Source organism: Triturus cristatus, chromosome 8, assembly GCF_964204655.1.
Source record: "Triturus cristatus chromosome 8, aTriCri1.1, whole genome shotgun sequence".
Classification (NCBI taxonomy): Eukaryota; Metazoa; Chordata; class Amphibia; order Caudata; family Salamandridae; genus Triturus; species Triturus cristatus.
This window is the reverse complement of record NC_140591.1, coordinates 1,671,593,536-1,671,609,266: the sequence shown is the minus strand read 5'-3', so window position 1 is coordinate 1,671,609,266 and position 15,731 is coordinate 1,671,593,536. Positions and strand designations below refer to the sequence as shown.

Below are 15,731 nucleotides of genomic sequence, written 5' to 3'. Positions count from 1 at the left end.
ATCTAAAAATTTGATAGACACAGTCAATCTAACTCTAGCCAGTTTCTAATTCCAGATGTGCCGCCGCTTCATACTTTAAAACCCCCACCCATGCAGAGGGAAGATCAAGCAAAAACAGCGAGCCCTATGGGCATATCACAACCTCCCAAGATGGTCAGAATGAGTGACTGCGAACCAGTCCAACCTCACCTGCCGATTGTAAACCAGGAGTTGGGGCATACTCACCGGCAGACGAACAAGAATATCATACCATTGAATGCTTCTGTGCACGCACTACATTTGACACCATATGTCATAATCCTGAAAAATGTACCGGAATTAAACCCTAAAACCAATGACTCATGGGAAGACCTACGCAATAAAGTAGTTAACTGGTTGTCAAATGGTATATGTACACCTAATGTCTTATGCCGGGAAATAATCATGCTGAGACACGTGGCCTTGGTGGGAGAAACAAAGAAGCAAGGTCAGGGTGGTTGTATGGTGGTAAACTTCCAATGCCCACCCATGGTCAAACAACTGCTTTTCTATTCTTCATCATAGACAACATCATAGTATTGGCATGATGGAAAAATAAGCGCCATACCACTGGGTTTATTCTATAAACCTAATAAGAGAGCTAGTATCCATAATAATAATCATCAAAACCACTATGGAAGAACTAAAGAAATAAAAGATAACTGGACAAATTCAAATATATTTGCGTTCCTTAGCAGCTGCAAAGATTTAGATTGACAATCAGGGACATCGTCAAATGCGAATGATCCTTCAGTAACCATGGAACCTAGGGCAGCTGAGCAGGTGATCAGAACACAAAACCCGCATTCCATCCTGCAGGGAAGGGGTTTACAAACTAAGTCTTGGAATGTGGCAGGTGTCAAAAACAAGCTAGAGAACAATGAATAGCAAAAGACATTAAAGTCATCTCATGTAATTTGTCTACAAGAAACATGGTGCCCGATTCACAGAATTAACTTAAGACAAACTTTAGGCAGCTGGCGCTCATACAGGCGGTGACGTCTTTCATTCCTTCTTGGAAGCTGATTCTGGTGTCTTTGGGGTTCTTCGTGAGCGAGAGGATGAGCTGGGTGTCATCGGCGTAGGATACTTAGCTGAGCCTATACTGTCTGACGATGAAGGCGAATAGATATTGAAGAGCGTGGGGCTGAGCGATGATCCTTGTGGTACTCCGCAGTTGACCTCTCTGGATTCGTAGAGGAAGGGTGGGAGTCTGATCCGTTGGGTTCTGCTGGTGAGAAAAGTGCAGATCCAGTCGATGGCGAGTCCTTGTATGCCAGCGTCATGGAGTCTGTTTGCGAGAATGGGATGAGAGACGGTGTCGAAGGCAGTTGAGAGGTCTAGCAGAATGAGGGCCGCAGTGTGTCCCTGGCCGAGTAGCATGCGGATGTCATGGGTTGCGTCAAGGAGGGCTTTCTCGGTGCTGTGGTTGCTACAGAATCTGGACTGGGAGGAGTCGAGTATGGTGTTCTCTTCGATGAAGGTGGTCAGTTGTGCGTTGACAAATTTCTCGGTGACTTTGCCTGCGAAGGGAAGGAGAGATATGGGCTGGTAGTTTTTCAGGTCTGTTGGGTCAGCCAAGGGTTTCTGAGGAGGGGCTTGTCCTCAGCCCACTTCCAGTCGTCGGGGAAGATGCTGGATTCGAATAACTACGGAAACCTATTATTACAGGGTTTGTCAATAACACAGCGTTTAAACTTGCAACATCCCCTTTGTGAAAAGGCAATGGTTCCTGCAAAACGATACACACCGAGCCTTGAAGATGGTAATTTTGTTAGGGATTATCTAGGATTGGTTTCAATACCAGGAAAGTACCAATGGACAGTGGAGTAATTGTGCCGACATTGTTTACATTGGAATTTAGTCTCGATATGGAAGACAGCTACCATTAACCAATACATTTTAAGCAAAGCCTAGAGGCAAATGTGAATAAACTTGTATTATGTGTCTTTGAAAATATCATCCACATCAATCATGCCATTCGGATTTTGTCTAATTAGCTTTAAAATATTACTAAATAATACTTTTCAGATATGGAATTTCTTAAGCAAACATCACAACACTTTTAGGCCAGTCAGCCTTATAGTGTTCTTCCCACAAATGTTTTGCCTACTCCCCTCCTGGTTTTGATTACGTTAATTTTTGTTGGCTTTAAGACTCTATGCATTTTATTATTGCTAACCAGTGCTAACATACTTGTGCACACTCCTTACAACATGGTGCAATTAGCATATACCTGATTAGCACAATACATTCACTCCTAAGTCCCTAGTAAAGTGGTATAACATTTGACCAGACCCTTTAAATTAAATTCTACTAGGGGGCCTGCAACACGTATTGTGCCACCCACTTGAGACGCCTTTTAAGACATGCCTGAGGCCTGTCATTGTAGCCTGTGTGCAGTTTTAAACCATCAATCCAACCTTGTAACATAATCCTCTTGCCACATCTAAAACTCCATTTTTAATACATGTATCATACACCTAAGGTGGGCCATAGACAGTACATAGGGCAGTATGTAGCATAATAAACAAGCATGTGCAATGCAATTAGTCTTGCCTTTGGGAACCTATATTTATTTACCTATGCAGCACATTAGCCTGGGTGCTGAACATCTACTGTTCTTTAAAATAAAGGAAAAGTAAGCAACAAACTGCATGACACGCCAGGTATGGGAACACATGGAGAGAAATATTGCCTTTCAGCTGGAATTGGTATAGTTCAAAGCTCTGTATTTATTATAAATTCATGGCCTTTGGTGGTCATATTACTGCAAATACAAGATTTGAAAAAAATATTTTGTCTACGGGTGTTCGTGGAAGACCATTTCTATGGACTGGAATCTAGAGCCTGCTAAAGTGATTCTGGTATTTTACTGACCTCTGCTGGTCGTTTTCTATCAAGATAAATAGAGGCAGTTGAACAGAAAAAAAAGTTCTTAAGCGGAAGCAGACAAGTCCTAGGGCTGATCTACAGAGCCCACATAGCACATACACATTAAGTATATAATAAGTATATACTAAAGTATATACAAGAGGTCGCGAATGCTCGACCTAAACACACAAAGGGGAAAGAAGGAGTATAAGAAAGACTTAAGTACCGTCACAAAGGGAGACAGCAGGAACCAGCGAGAGGAATAAACTAGCCAAGGGTGTCAGGTACTGGATTAAAGAGGCCTGGGGTGGTTTCAATTCTAGAGAGCCCTGCTATTAGGCCCGCCGACATTTATTTAATAGGGCTTCCGAGCAGAGCTTTGGGCACCGGTACTCATTATTTGACAAATTAAGCACTGACGCATCTAAAAAATACTTTTCCTTCGACGATGCACACAGCACTCATCGCACTGTGGCGCAGTGCTTTCCTATTCACATTCCACTCGCAGACTCCCATCACCCCGCGTGTGGAAGTGCTTCGGGCTCGTGCTCTGACCAACTTGCTCCTTTATTGGACTGTAATGGAAGTGAAGTTCCTTGTGCGCTGCATGGCTCAGGGTTTACTGCTCCAGTGTCCCGGTGGGGGAAACAGCGAGCGGCTGAAGCACAAGGCAGGAAACCCAGAAATTACCCGAGAGCATTTGCATTATTTCTGTGTAATTATGAGTGCCATTAGTGACACTTTTCTCGCCAGCAAAATCAGCCAATAAAAGATGAGGGAAACATAAATATCAGAAATTTGACCCATTTGAGCAACGAGACACTCTAACATCCTAAAACTGCTGCTAAATCATGAGGTGGCTGAGTCATAATTACAACGAAATTATCAAAATATCATACATAGCAATCTGAAACCTTGGCAGATATGAAAGAGGACGAGCATCACTTCACATGACCTAGCATTGAAGACCATGCCCATACTTCTGTTCTTGACACCGAGTCTTGTTTACTTAAATATTTCATAAAAGTGATAGGAAGTGTGTGTTTTATTCTATTGCTATATTGTTGCTTCTCTTGTACAATGCTGATCATATAATAAACTTGTGAATTTTAGGTGGCATAATGTATTGACCAATAAGAATAAAAAGGCAGAAGCAATGCCAATTAGACAAAAATAAAAGAAAAGGAGCATGGTAAAACAAGGAGAATAAAACAAATCACTTTTACCAGGTGGTGTTTGTTGTCCAAGACGAGGCCATGCAAACGTTAATGTGATGGGAAAAGGTTTTTCACTTGGAGTGGGGTGAACAAAGTCAGTAAAGCTGTCACTGCAGGGGCCTCCTTAATAATAAGCGAATGCTGTATGCAATAAGTAAGACTTGTGAAGTAACTATTAATATTAGCGTCAGATGTCACCACTAGGAAAAAAAAAACGGACAGCTAGAAAGCAGGTCACATCGCTCCGCTTAGAATTAACACTAAAAGGAGCAAGGACTTGTGTTTATACTGCAGAACCATCTTACAGGGTGTGAGAGGCCATAACACAGAGTCCAGCTGCCTCGGGGCCTATAGCATACACTAATTAGAGTAAGCTGACTTGCGGACTCCGGCTGGTGCAGTTAGCAGCGTCATGACAGCATGGTGCTGGTCAACCCTCAGGAGAGGCTGGGAGATACACACAGCGGTCACAGCAGGATGTATTATTTCAAAATGTAACACCAGTGAAGTGAGCTGTCCAGGGGTCTGGCGCACCACAGCTACATAATTCACTTACTTGAACGAGTCAATAAATTAAGAGAACTGCATGTACTCTGTAGTCATTTTTAAAACGTACTTACTGCATATTTGCTATGCCTTGGGTTTTAGAACAAGCTGTGCACGGTTCACCCTGCAGCAGAGCCTCTCTTCCTCCTGCAGAGTACATCTTCTTGCCCGCGCTGTGAGCTGGGAAATGTCTGGGAGCCCCAAGAAATTGTCACATACAGGAGACTGGTCGGGCCAGGAGAGGTACGGGACATGTTTGTACTCAGCAAGGAATGTTCGAGTACTTAAATCTCGTATTTTTTATTATTAAATCGCTGATGTTTATTTTCCAGTGTAAAAAACACTTAAGCCGCTCTTTTGAACGAATGGATAAACCTTTCCTCTTGAAGCAATATTGTGATCGGAACAAGAGGACAGTACTCCCTGGGGCACACAATTGAAAATGTCTGAAATCAGTTCTTAAGTGTGTTCGATTGCTGAATTTTACTTAGCCCACATGTATGGAAATAGAGAATTTTCATATTCTGAAGTGTACATTGAAATGATGGTTCTGAGATGGACAGTTTGATTGTCTTGAAAATAAATTGCTGTGAAGTCATATTTAATTATTATTTTGTTTTAAATTGTAATAGGCAACTGCTAAATTCTTTCCTTTCAACTTGATTAGTCAGCAGAGAGAAATGAAAAGTCAACGGTTGCCGATTGGTAGTTCACAGAAACAAAATCTCCACTGTTAGGGGCATTTGAAGGAAAAACACAGAGTCATAGGAAGTAAGTTGGCAATAGTGTGAGGTAAAAGGCAAAGATGTTTTTCCTCAGATCCAACTCTCCAACAGCCCTGCTTTGGGCCACCATAAGAAGAGCGGGCAGAGAGGAGTGCCAAAACTCTGAGTGCCGCATACTTTTCAGGCAATAAAAGCCACAAGGGCGTGACCGATATATTATGAAAGCATGGCAGAGGCAAATGGTTTAGGCGAAATGAGACTGCACAAAAGTCAGAAAAAATGACAACGCATGGAAAGCGCAAAATGGTTGTGGGCACAGAGCAACAAATTATTGTAAAATGAACATTAAGAACGAACAACATTGAGTTAAGGCCTAAGAATTAAGAGAACAACAATGCAGAGTACTTATCTTGACTGTGAACAGCAAGAAAAGAGGGCTTGTTGCTTGCTGTCAAGTCAATTATTACTATAGGTCATGGTTCATTGGTTATTATCATAATGATGTCACTCTGTAGTTATTGTCCCTGTGTCTCATAAGGAAAGTAGTTTCTTTATCTTGGCTGCTACTCAAAGTAACACAAGAAAATAATGCACAATCTCCTTTGTTTTCCTGTTTAGCATCAGTAAGATTTATCTTGCCAATGCTTGTTTGAAATAGGTTGCTTGCATTGCTACAATGATTTCATACACTCTGAACCAAATCAATCAATCAATCAGACATTTGTAGAGTGCACTAATCACCCATGAGGGTCTCAGGGACCTGAGGGGGTGGAGGGTGCAGCTACTGCTCGAACAACCAGGTCTTGAGACGTCTCCTGAAGGTCAGCAGGTCCTGGGTCTGATGCAGCTGTGTCGGGAGGGTGTTCCATGTCTTGGCGGTGAGGTAGGAGAAGGATCTGCTGCCGGTGGAGGTCCTGTGGATGCGTGGGATGGTGGCGAGGGCGAGGTCGGCGGAGCGAAGCTGACGGTTCGGGGTGTAGAAGGTGAGATGTTTGGTGAGGTATGCTGGTCCGGCGTTGTGGAGTGCTTTGTGAGTGTGGGTGAGGACCTTGAAGGTAATACTCTTGTTGACTGGGAGTCAGTGCAGGTCATTCAGGTGGGCGGTGATGTGGGTGTGGCGGGGTATGTCGAGGATGAGGCATGCAGAGGCGTTCTGTATGCGTTTGGCCGTGGTTCCTGCATAGAGGGTGTTGCCGTAGTCCAGTCTGCTGCTGACGAGGGCATGGGTGACTCTCCTTCTGGTTCTGCTGGGGATCCATCTGTAGATCTTGCGGAGCATGCGGAGGGTGTTGAAGCAGAAGGAGGAGACGGCATTGACTGGCTGGGTCATTGAGAGTGATGAGTCCAGCATGAACTCCAGATTACGAGCGTGGTTGGTGGGTGTGGGTGCAGCTCCCAGGGGGCTGGCCACCAAGAGTCGCCCCAGGCGGAGGGGGTAGAGCCGAGGATGAGGACCTCTGTCTTGTCTGGTTTCAGGTGACTGTTCTGCATCCAGTTGGCAACGGCCTTCATTCCTTCGTGGAGGTTGGTTTTGGCGGTGGTGGGGTTCTTGGTGAGTGAGAGGATCAGCTGTGTGTCGTTGGCGTAGGATACGATGTTGAGGTTGTGCGAGCAGACTATGTTGGCGAGCGGTGCCATGTAGATGTTGAAAAGAGTAGGGCTGAGGGACGATCCTTGAGGCACGCTGCAGATGATCTTGGTGGCTTCAGAACGGAATGGGGGAGTCGGACCCTCTGGGTTCTGTCGGTGATGCAGTAAGTGGTCCGGTCCAGGGCTTTGTCCCCTTTTCCTGCGTCATGTAGGCATGTACGTAGGCTGTGGCGGCAGACGGTGTCGAAGGAGGCCGAGAGGTCCAGGAGGATGAGGGCCGCGGTTTTCCTGTCATCGAGTATGGTCCTGATGTCGTTTGTGGCAGCGATGAGGGTGGTTTCGGTGCTGTGATTGTTGCGGAATTCATATTGGGATGGGTCCAGGATGTTGTTCTCTTCGAGGAAGTGGGTCAGTTGGCTGTTGACAATCTTTCGATGACTTTCGCCGGGAACGGGAGCAGGGCGATGGGCCGGAAGTTCTTGAGGTCATTAGGGTCCGCTGTGGGATTTTTGAGTAGGGCATTGATCTCGGCGTGCTTCCAGCTTTCCAGGTAGGTGGTGGTCTCGAAGGAGCTGTTGATGATCTTTCGGAGTTGGGGTGCGATGATGCGGTTTGCTTTGTTGAAGATGTCGTGAGGGCAGGGGTCAGATGGTGAGCCGGAGTGGATGGTGTTCGTGGTCTTGATGGTGTCGTCGTTGTTTCCGTGGGTCCAGGAGATCAGGCGTTTGGTGAGGCTGGGGGTGGTGAGTCTGCGGTGTCAGCGGCTGGAGGAAGGGTCTGGGCATTGAAGCTGTCATGGATGTCTATGATCTTGCGGTGAAAGAAGGAGGCTAAGGAGCCGCATAGGTCTTGCGACGGCGGGATGTCGTTGGAGCTAGAGCTGGGTTTGGAAAGTTCCTTCACGATGTTGAAGAGTTCTTTGCTGTTGTGTGCGTTGTTATCGATGCATTCCTTGAAGGAGGTCCTTTTGGTGGCTCGGATGAGTTGGTGGTGCTTGCGGCTGGCGTTCTTTAGGGCTGCCTGGTTGTCCGGTGTCTGTTCGTGGCGCCACTTTTTCTCGAGTCTTCACAAGTCTGCTTGGATTCCTGGAGGTCGGTGGTGAACCAGCTGGCCTTTCTGTCGGTGCTCCTGTTTTAGGGTTTTTTGATTGGGCGAGAGTGTTCATGCAGTCGTCAATCTATTGCCTGAGGTTGCGGGTGGCTGTGTCGGTGGTGTCTATAGGTGGGTCTCGGGCGAGGGTGGTGATGAGCTGCTCTTCTGTGACCTTGTTCCAGCTGTGGTAGTGGATCTGTTGCGAGTGGTGGTGTGATGTGGCTTTCATGAAGGTGAAGTGGACTCAGCGATGGTCGGTCCAGAGAAGTACGGTGGTGTGGCGGATGGAGACGTGGTTGCTAGCAGAGAAGATGGGGTCAAGTGTGTGTCCAGCAGTGTAGGTGGGGGTCATGATGAGCTGTTTGAGTCTGAGGCTGGTGTGGTTATCGAGCAGAGTGACGGAGTTGGTGTCATTGGCATTCTCAAGGTGGAAGTTCAGGTCTCCGAGGAGGATGTAGTCTGTGGAAGCAAGAGCGTGCATGCTGACAATGTCGGCGATGGTGTCGATGAACTGTCTGTAAACAAGTGTTCCTCTGAGGGTGGTGTTGGGGTCCGTGTGGATCTTGAAGTGCAGGTGTTCGGCGGTGCTGGAGGTGTCTGTTGTGCAGGTCAAGGGGGTTTCTGCAGACAATGGCAATTCCTCCTCCTGGTCTGTTGGTGCAGTCCCTTCTGGTGATCTTGTAACCATCAGGGATGGCTATGGTGATTTCAGGTGCAAAGGAGGGGTTCATCCAGGTCTCTGTTAGGAAGGTGACGTCCGGGGAGGCTGAGTCGAGAAGGTCCAAGAGTTCGATGGCGTGCTTGTGGACAGAGTGGGTAGTATGCCTCTGAGGTGGTTGCGTTCAGCTCTGGTGGGTGGTGTAGGACGTGCAGGTGTTTGGCGGCTTGTGAAGCTGCAGCTGCGGCAGGTGAAGGGTCTGTGGGTGAGTTTCTGGCTGGCCTGGAAGCAGTTTGATGATCGGCCGGTGTTGAGTTCACGGAGGGTGTTGGCATCGTAGCGACGTCAGGCGTCGTGGGGTTTGTGGGGGCATGGGGGATTGGCGCTAGGCACGGTCCAGGCACGGACGGGCTTGCCATAGGCACGCATTCACCACAAAAATGCATGCAGATTTTCCTGTGACTTACTCTTGCAGCACTCCTGAAATTCATGAGTAAGTCAGGGGTAAGTCAGTAGCCGATGGACCAATCTTTATGATTCAGGAACATCATCTTGAACCAAACTAATATGCATGACAACACATTAATTACTTTAAACAACATATTTGTAAACTAATTTACTGCTCACCTTGTTGTTCTCTGCCCATAAAATGGCGTCTGTGTTGACAATGATAGCCTCACTTTTTCCTGGTTCAAAACTGCCCACCTTCACCAGTCTGAAGTCATCAGCGGTGGGGATCTGCACATTGAGGATGTCATAGGCACTCAGGGCGTCTCCATTTATATCAAAGTATATTCTGTCTCCATTTGTGATGGACACATTTACATGCTTTACGTAGTGGAGCACCTAATCAATCAGAGCACAAGAGATCGATGAGATAAGATGCACACCTGTTTAGGGACTTCTATCTTATTTCTCTTTTACCTTATTCTAGGGGTGAGTTGCATCTGGGGGGATCTGAGGTTCAAACACACCAGCTGAGATCGAGAACAGCAGGTTAGAAGATAGCTCTGCTGCACTTCCAGTGCTGGGTCTATCAGAAGTACAGCAGAGCAGTGTGTTCACACACAAATACACATCCGCATGCATTTTGGAAGAAGCTTAAGTCAGACAATTGACTCATTATGTCATTGGTTGAGCCACAAAAAGGACTATTCAGTGACAAGTGTAGGCAGAGACATGTTTAGGATAGTGACCCTTTGCAGCTGATTCGTATTGAACTTGCTGTAACCTGTCCTCTGTTTCCAACACACAGGTATTCTGGTGCTCGGGAATCTCCTGTGGTCAGAAGGCAGAGAGTTGTAAGCACTATAGTCCTGAGGAGCATAAATGCTAATTGACTTGACATTGCTATACTGAACTGCTTTTTATACTGCCCTTGCCTGCCCATGACCAAACAACATGTGGTGGGGCTTGTGTGACTTGCAGAAGCAACACAAAATAGCACAATTATTGGTGGCACTATGCAAGATGGAAGTTGGTGTGAGAGAATGGCTCGAAAATACTTTGATTTCCTGTGTCCATTTAAATGTCTGCATTTGTCTCTGTGCTTTTGTGCATGTGCAGTTTTTATGCTTATAAATGAGAATGTGTGAGTGGTGTGTGTTTGTCTGCGTGTGTGTGTGGTTATGTGTGAAAAGAGAGGTGCGTGTTTGTCTGCCTGTGTGTAGAGCATTTGTAAATGTGTTTACCTGCCTGTCTCCAGAGGTTGGAACATCAACGGTGCTTGACGGCTCTATTGGGCTCTAGTGGTCTTCCACAGCCCTAGCATATTGGGTTCCTCCTTGGCGATACAGTGGCAACCAACAGCACATGTATTCATGCATATGTGTAGAATTTGTCCAGCACAAGCCTAGCTGAAAGTTGGGCAGGATCAAAAGCAGTGCTACAGCATCAGCTGACCCAGTCCTGAGGCGGAAGCCGGGAGCTGGAGGTACTGAACGAAGAACACTTGGCTAATCCAAGTTTTAAACCTTTGTGTGGTGTCACTTGTTAAATCTGTGCTTTTAAACAAAAATTGAATTGCCAAATACCCCCTGAAGCACTCAGCGGTGCATACGCTGTAGCGCTACTTACAACAACAAAGCGGCCGCCATTAGAGCAGGCGCGCTCGCCGGACACGCCCACTAGAGGCCACGCCCCCTTGACTATATAAACGCTGCTCCACAGCGCAACGACCGATCAGCTGACCCAGTCCTGAGGCGGAAGCCGGGAGCTGGAGGTACTGAACGAAGAACACTTGGCTAATCCAAGTTTTAAACCTTTGTGTGGTGTCACTTGTTAATTCTGTGCTTTTAAACAAAAATTGAATTGCCAAATACCCCCTGAAGCACTCAGCGGTGCATACGCTGTAGCGCTACTTACAACAACAAAGCGGCCGCCATTAGAGCAGGCGCGCTCGCCGGACACGCCCACTAGAGGCCACGCCCCCTTGACTATATAAACGCTGCTCCACAGCGCAACGACCGATCAGCTGACCCAGTCCTGAGGCGGAAGCCGGGATCTGGAGGTACTGAACGAAGAACACTTGGCTAATCCAAGTTTTAAACCTTTGTGTGGTGTCACTTGTTAAATCTGTGCTTTTAAACAAAAATTGAATTGCCAAATACCCCCTGAAGCACTCAGCGGTGCATACGCTGTAGCGCTACTTACAACAACAAAGCGGCCGCCATTAGAGCAGGCGCGCTCGCCGGACACGCCCACTAGAGGCCACGCCCCCTTGACTATATAAACGCTGCTCCACAGCGCAACGACCGATCAGCTGACCCAGTCCTGAGGCGGAAGCCGGGAGCTGGAGGTACTGAACGAAGAACACTTGGCTAATCCAAGTTTTAAACCTTTGTGTGGTGTCACTTGTTAAATCTGTGCTTTTAAACAAAATTGAATTGCCAAATACCCCCTGAAGCACTCAGCGGTGCATACGCTGTAGCGCTACTTACAACAACAAAGCGGCCGCCATTAGAGCAGGCGCGCTCGCCGGACACGCCCACTAGAGGCCACGCCCCCTTGACTATATAAACGCTGCTCCACAGCGCAACGACCGATCAGCTGACCCAGTCCTGAGGCGGAAGCCGGGAGCTGGAGGTACTGAACGAAGAACACTTGGCTAATCCAAGTTTTAAACCTTTGTGTGGTGTCACTTGTTAAATCTGTGCTTTTAAACAAAAATTGAATTGCCAAATACCCCCTGAAGCACTCAGCGGTGCATACGCTGTAGCGCTACTGACAACAACAAAGCGGCCGCCATTAGAGCAGGCGCGCTCGCCGGACACGCCCACTAGAGGCCACGCCCCTTCGCCCTACAAATGTGCATCTACAGGAAGCGCAGCGGACGAGCGCAGCGGGAGCGCCGTCTGCGCGCCGAAGGCGCGCCTAAGGCAAGCCCGTCTGCGCCCGTCCGCGACCAGCCGGGACCCAGGGCCACAACCCCTGGCCCCTTCCTCGCCCAGAGCAGGACTTATAGCTCGGCGGCCCTACACAAAAGAGGTAGGAATTGTACTCCCCAATGCCCTCTTATATATGCCCCCACCGAACTACCCGGCTCATGTCAGGGATGCAAGCACCTCTTCCGCAAAACTCCGTCGGCCAAGGCACAAGTATTCCATATGTTTGCACTAAACTGCCGCTCTCTACCGAAACACCATACGGAGATTGCCATATTGCTCGAGGAGAAAAAACCCGACGCAATCTTCCTGACAGAAACATGGCTCACTGTCCACTCCGACCCAGACGTGGTGCGAGCACTACCCGTAGGTTATCACATTCTCAGAGTGGATAGACCGGTCGGCAGAGGCGGAGGTCTGGCGATCATTCTGAAAAACCAGTACCAATGCCGTTTCTCGGCAGACACTATCCCTGATTGTGAAAGCGCAGCTTTCTGCTTAGAGTTCGATGCAAACAACTCCTTCTCAGGCACCCTGATTTATCGCCCCCCGGAACCTGCAAAACTGTTCCACAGGTCCCTGCCAGAAATCATTGCGGAAAGAACCCTCACATCAGCCAACCACACGATTTTGGGGGACCTCAATCTTCATTTTAATTCCCCTGCTGATCACATCGCACAGGACTTACTAGAAGATCTGGAGGCCCTCCAACTCACCCAGTTGGTGGCGGCTCCGACCCATGGAAAAGGCAATTTGCTAGACCCCATTTTCAGCAACTGCCTGGACCTAACGGTTGATCAACCCATTCCCCTTCCGTGGTCAGACCACTTTCTGGTCCCTTTCTCGTGGGCCACTCATAAAAATCCCCAAGCACCCCCTCAAGTGACCATTAGGAGGAACTGGTCAAAACTCCCGTTGGAATCCTGGCTGCACCAACTGGATTCCACTTGCCCCTCACCCTGCTCGGATCCTAATGTGGGAAATGACATCTATAGAGACTGGATCACCCGCTCATTAGACTCCACTCTCCCGATGCGTAAATCCTCCTCTAAGAGACTTCATAAATCTGCCCCCTGGTTTTCTGACTCTCTAAAACAGCTTAAACGCACTTGCAGACAAAGAGAGAGAGCCTGGCGCCTAGATTTCCTCCCAGAAAAGAAGACCTCTTATAAAGAGGCCATCAAGGTATATAAAGAAGGGATTAGAGCAGCCCAGGCTACCTATTTCTCAGAGAAAATAATGGAAGCGAAGTCCAAACCCAAGGAAATCTTCCAAATCATAAAACAATGCTCTAGCGCCACCACGGCTCCCCCCCCTATCAAATCCCAGAAGCAATGCAACGAGCTTGCAGATTTTTTCCATAACAAAGTTTTAAAAATCTATTCCACCTTTCCACCTGCAGCCACCCCCCCGGAAGCGTTCAAACCACCTCGCCTCAGACCACCTCCCCGTCCAGGCCAGCCGTCGCTCGAGCACTTTCTCCCCCTCGACCTCGACACTTTAAGCAAAGTGGCCCGTGCGGTCAAGTCAGGATCTCCCCGTGACCCTGCCCCTCCAGACATCCTGATGCAGGCAAGCAAAGCCACCCTGCCTGTAATCTTGGATCTCTTGAACTCGTCCATCTCTGCATGCTCTGTCCCTACAGCCTGGAAGCAGGCCATGGTACGGGCACTGCTAAAGAAACCTAGCCTAGACCCAAACGATCTGTCAAGTTACCGTCCCATCTCACTCCTTCCTTGGACGAGCAAGGTGCTAGAGAAGCACATAAATGCACAGCTGGTGCAGTTCCTGGAGGATCACTCGCTGTTACACATATCCCAGACAGGTTTTAGACCACAACACGGGACAGAAACCGCCTTATTAGCAGTCACCGAAGATACTAGAAGGATTCTGGACGAAGGAGGATCAGTGGCAGTGATCCTCCTTGATCTAAGTGCCGCATTCGATACGGTCAGCTACTCCACCTTGCTGGACCGTCTCCATAACATCGGAGTTTCAGGTGACGCTTTAAGGTGGCTGGAATCCTTTCTGTCTGGGAGGTCGTTTCAGATCTTCGACGGTGTAACAGTATCCTCAAGCAAACCCCTGAGCTGCGGAGTACCACAGGGCTCTTCCCTGAGCCCTGTGCTGTTTAACGTCTACATGAGGCCGCTGGCAAGTGTCGTCGAACCGCATGGCATCAAAATCGTGTCATACGCCGACGACACCCAGCTGGTGGTCTCGCTGGCCACCGAGAACAGCAAGTGCTCCCCTGCCGATCTGCTACACTGCCTAGAGGACATAAAGGGTTGGATGACCAACTCCTCCCTTAAATTAAATGGAGATAAGACGGAGCTCATGCTCCTAGGCCCACCTTCTCCAGTCCCATTCACCTCCCTGTGGCCTAATGCACTGGGTCCCCCCCCCACCCCAAAGGAAAGCGTGAAGAGCCTGGGAGTGTGGTTGGACAGCAAACTCTCCTTCTCCACCCAGGCCACAAAACTATCTGCCACATGCTTTGGCCTTCTAAGAACCTTGAGGAAGGTTCTTCCGCTGCTGCCACTAGAAGCCAAAAAGGTTGCGGTCCAAGGGCTAATCCAGTCTCGCCTTGACTCGAACAATGCCCTATACATGGGGGCACCTGAGTTTACACTTCGAAAACTGCAGGCTGTTCAAAACTGTGCAGCTCGTTCCTTGCTAGAAATCCCGCGCACTCAGTCTGCTAAACCTGCTCTAAAAATTCTCCACTGGCTGCCAGTGAGGCAGAGGATAGCCTTCAAAGCACTGTGCCTGGCGCACCGCACCTTCTGGAACACAAGCCCAGCGATCAACAGAAATCTTGTCACCCCCTATCATCCCAACAGGAACCTACGATCAAAGGAGGCCTTCCTTGCCGTCATTCCCAGAGTAAAGCGAGCCAGAGCAGGGGGAAGAATGTTCTCGCTGAATACCGCCAGGCTCTGGAACGACCTTCCCCTTTCACTCCGGTCCAACTCAAATCTTCTATCATTCCGCAAAAACTTAAAAACATGGCTGTTTGACAAACCCACTGTACCATAGCACCTCCTCCATCACTTTCTGGTCAGCTTAGCGCTTGGACGCCCACGGGCAGCAATCGCGCTCTACAAATACCATTACAATCACAATTACAATTACACTTAACAAGTGATATGAGGTATTTCTGGGTTCTGAGAGCAAATATGGACTGATGTAGTGTTATAATGTAGATCTCTTTAAAGAGGTCTGCTTTCAGCTCTTTAATAAATTAAAGTATGGTTAGGTCAGTTCTGAAGGGCACGCAGATGTTGTTGCAGATCCTGGGTGTGCAGATGGAGCAAACTTGTTGCCTTGTTTTTATGTTTTTAATCCTGCATCTCTATTCTGATTGAGTACTGACTGCTGGTGTGCCAAGTGCATCTGTTTATTGCAGAAATGTTCCACATGATGAGGTAATGTGGTCCTTGATTTCAGCATCATCAGTTTGTCCTTCACATAGATCCAGGTGTTTCTGCATTCTGATTTTAGACATCTCACATTCTTATGAGGACTTTTTGGAAATTTTCACTTTGTGTTTGTGTTTGTTTGGGTTAATTGTCAGTTTAGTAGGGTTCAGGCACATTAAGTACAGATTCCATCAATTATGTAATTT

At 47.9% G+C, this 15,731-nt stretch overlaps 1 protein-coding gene across 1 annotated transcript in view; it reads right to left on the bottom strand.

Annotated features, from left to right (window-relative positions):
- LOC146808558 (vomeronasal type-2 receptor 1-like) overlaps positions 1 to 15,731 on the bottom strand; it is a 73,336-nt gene that overhangs the window by 7,494 nt on the left and 50,111 nt on the right. The window contains exon 5 of the mRNA XM_085624006.1: positions 9,348 to 9,566. Coding sequence (XP_085480132.1) covers positions 9,348 to 9,566 — 219 coding nt within the window. The remainder of the gene's footprint in view (positions 1 to 9,347; positions 9,567 to 15,731) is intronic.